This window comes from Habropoda laboriosa, unplaced genomic scaffold, assembly GCF_001263275.1.
Source record: "Habropoda laboriosa isolate 0110345459 unplaced genomic scaffold, ASM126327v1 scaffold22, whole genome shotgun sequence".
Taxonomy (NCBI): domain Eukaryota; kingdom Metazoa; phylum Arthropoda; class Insecta; order Hymenoptera; family Apidae; genus Habropoda; species Habropoda laboriosa.
The window spans coordinates 4,015,754-4,020,577 of NW_017100261.1; the positions used below are offsets into that span (position 1 = coordinate 4,015,754).

General features: G+C 30.7%; 1 protein-coding gene across 1 annotated transcript in view; it reads right to left on the minus strand.

Moving 5' to 3' along the window:
• LOC108572622 (contactin) overlaps positions 1–4,824 on the minus strand; it is an 8,857-nt gene that overhangs the window by 3,848 nt on the left and 185 nt on the right. The window contains 7 exon segments of the mRNA XM_017934878.1: positions 606–1,788; positions 1,877–2,326; positions 2,404–2,682; positions 2,960–3,432; positions 3,585–3,687; positions 3,754–4,132; positions 4,210–4,819. Coding sequence (XP_017790367.1) covers positions 606–1,788; positions 1,877–2,326; positions 2,404–2,682; positions 2,960–3,432; positions 3,585–3,687; positions 3,754–4,132; positions 4,210–4,819 — 3,477 coding nt within the window.

Consider the following 4,824-nt stretch of genomic DNA (forward strand, 5'->3'; position numbering starts at 1 on the left):
ACATTAGAATAAATTAAAATTTATTAAAATATATTAATGTGATAATTATTATATTGTCATTTAGGTATTAATGGACGGATTGATATGATTTCTTGCATAAAAATTCTTAATTAAAAGATGAAATCATAGTTCCTACTTATAAAATAATTACAGTTAAATTCGTAAATATTCTTGAAAAATTATTTTCTTAATTGTTATGATTTAAAATTCAAAACTTATTTTATAACATTATTTTGCTTATTGTAAAACTTAACACTTTACAATAAACGAAATTCAATTTTACAACAATAAAGTAAATGGACATATATTTCAATGGTTTTATAAATCTCAATTTAAATGTCTAGTATTATTAATATTATCATCAAAATTCATTAAAATTTCGCACATTATTATCCAATAATGTTCATTTGGCCGCACTATAAAAATTTATTAAATATTATTGCAATTCTCATCAAGTACCATTGTTTAATAGATTAGTTACCTCAAAACAACATTTAATTGATGTCTTTATCTTCTCATAAAAATACTTAATACATTATTCTTTTGGAAATTTGTTGCTAATGATATAGTAAATCTGCATTATACAAAAGATGTACTCATAGCACACGTTTTTCTAAATTCTTAATAATAATAGCAATGATATACTTAAAGTAACATTCCAAATCTTCTTACTAGCACTACTCCTAAAAGCAGCTGCATCGCCCATTTGGAATGTATGCGTTGGACTTGACATACGTCCATCTCCACCATTGCTAAATGCAAGAACACGTAAATGGTATGCTTTACCAGGACTGAGATTCGTAATATCAGCTTCTAATTTCGAACCACCAGGTATAATAGTATCATTCGCAGTACTCATATCTTGATCTAACTCCCAAACACGTATTTTATAACCTATTAATGGTTCTTCTTCTAAACTTGGTTGTACATAACGCCATACAACTCGAACTGTTGAAGGATTTACGCCGTATATATTGACAGAAGATGGTGGTTTTTGTGGTGCTTTGCGGAAAGTTCTTTCTAAATATCGTTCACTCTCGGGGCCTTCTCCAGCCGAATTATAAGCCATTACTTTAACGTAATAATAAGTATCAGGTTGCAAACCAACTACAAGAGCCCAAGGTCTTGTACTTCTAGACAAATAATATACTGCATCTTCTTCTCTATTACTTTCTTTCCAGTATTTTATCCTATGACCTATCAGTTTGCCTCGTATTCTTTCACGAGTCTGTTCAATTCCTGACCAACTAACATTTAAACTAGTGCTATTGTAACTGAGTGCAGCAACTTGTTGAGGAGCTACTTGGGGCATGTCTTCAGCGCTAAATATTGTAACTTCATTAGAAATTGGTCCAAAACCCAATGCATTAGCAGCTTGGACTTTGATTTCGTATTCTGTATAATAGTATTGTTGTGGTATTTGAACGACACTTCTACCAACATTACCATATTCTTTTAAAGATAACGATTGAAACTCTGTCTCATGATACTTTCGACGCCAAAAGATTTTATAATAGATTCCTGGACCATTTTGATCAGAAGCTGGTAAAGGATCCCACATTATCGTAAGGTCTCCAATTTTCCCTCCTCCTCCACCTATATTAGATGGAATCTTCGTCGGTTTATCTGATGGAGTACTGTGCTGCGGAGAAGGCGATGAAGGTGGACTGTACCCTAATTCGTTATAAGCAGATACACAAAATTCATACGTAGTATAAGGATTTAAAACATTCTCCAAATAAGCCTCTTTTCTACCATTATATCTATCTACTTCAGTAGCAGTAATATCTGAAATAATATTTAAATTATATAGATTTCTATCATAAAATTTGTATAACCATATGAACTTATATTGTAGATAATTATATTCACATACTTTCTATGATATTAAACCATGTATGATTCCAATTTGTTCTTGCACTAACAGTATACATAGTAATAGGTCTACCATTAAAAGCACCATCAGTCCAACGTAGAGTTGTAGAAGTTTTTACAATATTTTCAACTTTTACACCACCAGGTGGTCCTGGTGGTCCTTCTATTGTAACTGTTGTTTTACTAGATATTTCACCTACTGCACTTTTAATTATACATTCATATTCTCCCGCTTCTGCGAATGTAGCATTTATTATGTTAAGTTCTTCAGCATCAATAGTTATTCTAGGATTATTTACTAAATCTTCATCTCTAATACGTAAACCGTTATGTTTCCAAATATATGCTACATCTAGCATTTCATCTACTTCTCCCATACAACGCAAAGTTTGATTTTGCATAACTGCCATTTGTATAAGTTGTGGTAACTTATTCAGAAATTGTGGACCACCTTTAATTGCAATTTGTATTTTAAATATTGTTCTATAAAATGATAATTACGTACCATGAAATTATTTTTAATCTTACGTAGTACTATTAGCCGTCCACGAGTTTCATCATTTCCATATTGATTCGTTGCAGTGCAAACATACGTGCCTTCATCATCTCTTGAAACGGGACTAATTATGAGATTGCCAGTTTCTAAAATCCTACGTCTACCACCAGAACCAATGACATTTCCATCTTTTTTCCAAACAAATTTTGGTCTGGGTGCAGCTTCAGGATTACACAAGATTGTAACATTACCTTTTTCTGCTGCATAAGTTTCGGGTTCCATAGGTCGTTTCTTAAAAGATGGTTTTAGTGCTGCAATATAGAGAAGTATTAAATTAAACTTTGAATTTGAATTTTATACATTATTTACCGAAGAGTACTAATCACTTTAATTATCAATTCTGTCTACAGAGTTTTCCCTTGTTTATATTAAGCTTATTAAGCATTTCATCCACCTTTCTCCAGGTTTTATAATGTATAGGATTATATATAACGTGTAAAGTTCCTTTTTATACATTAATTTTAATTTAAAAAATTCACGTTATGCGCTGTGACATATGGTAAATTGAATATTTACATAATAACTTACATAAAATTCTAAGTTGTGCAGATGAGTACTTTGTTTTTAATTGATTTTTTGCACGGCATTGATACATAGCCTGGTCTTGTTCTGGATTTAAAGTTTTTATACTTAAAACATTGTCTTGTATAGAATATCGATCTTTATCATCAGAAGGAAGAGTTTCCATATCTAATATTTCACCATTTCTAAACCAACTATAAGTTACATCTGGTATTCCAAATGCTTCACAAGTCCAAGTTAACTCTCCTCTATTATCCATATGTTTATCCACCAATGGAATGGTAAAATTAGGAGCTGCTTGAATGGTTAGCCTGACAGAGTTTTCGATCGATAATCTGTCGTTATGAACTTTACAAATATACTCTCCTTGATCATCAACATGTACTTTTGGTATTATTAATACTCGATTGTAACTAGTTGTGTATGTTCCACGTGGTAGTGATGCCCCTCTTCTTGTCCAATTGTATGATGGAACAGGACTATATTAAATTAAAAAATGGTGATAAATATTATATATCTTATAAAAAATATTAACTCATACCATACAAAGAAAGAATTATAATTTATCACTTTGAATATTATGAATTATTAAACAACATAGTGAGACATCTATTTTAAAGATTTAACTTACTATCCAAATGCAATGCATTCAAATCTAACTTCCTCTCCTGCAATTGGGGCATCTGGAAATACTTTTGGAAAATTGTTGGGGAACTTCAATTGTTGAAAAGAAGCTGAAATATGAAAATATGAAATATTTTGTTTTTCTCAATGGATTAAAGAAAAAAAGAAATAATTACGGTGTGGATCAACCCTTAAAGGGAAGAATGGTCCGTTACGACCAGTATCAGATGCAACACTTTGAACATTACAAGAATAATTCCCGCGATCAATCATTTCCAATGCAGAAAAATAAAGTGCACCATCATTGGAAACAAAGACACGTTTATCTTCTTCCACAAAATTAGGGAAATAGTCACGTGCCCAGTAATATTTTACTCCAGGAAAATTTTGCGGCGGATCACAATATACAGCTTTACCCCAATTTTGATCTCCACGTTCTTCTGAACGTTTTAAATTGAATTCTAAAATATATCCAAATGACAATTCCACACTTTCTGATATAATTATACCAAACTTATTTGTTGCTTTACAATGGTATGAACCCCTGTCTTCTGTCTAAAAATTATTAATTAATATTATTTAAAAACAATTTTCTTTTAACACAAATTATTAAAATTTAAAATATTATTTACCTGATCAGGTTCATAAATTATTAAAGTACCACCACTTACAGTATATCTAGTATTGTTTAGTGGATTTATTTTTGTGGCAATTAATCTGTCATTCTCATAATCTTCTTTAAACCATTCATATGTTGGAGCAGGATAACCACCTGCCAAACAGCTCAATGAAACATCATTACTTATTTTTCTTGTTGATACATCAAATATTTTATCTGTAGGTTGTTTAATAAAATATGGTCCTCTAGGTACTTCATTAGGATTATCTATTTCAATACCATATTGGTAAGTACGATCATAATCTACTAAGTTATGTAAATTAGAAATTGGGGCTTCACAAATATATAATAACTTCTCTCTGCCAGTTACTTTTTCTAGTCCCCAACGTTGTAAATTATTATGGTAAGCATATACCAGATAATCTTTATTGAGTATGTTATCATTTGGTTCTGGTAAAAATGCATTATCCATATTTAATAATTGAGTATTATCAGCTTCATTTACCCAATTTCCATTTTGATTCTTTACACCAGTATACCATTTACGATGTTGAGGATCTTGCCATAATAATTGATATAATATAAATCCATGTTCTTCCAAGGAAGAAATTGTAAGAAGATCACTTTG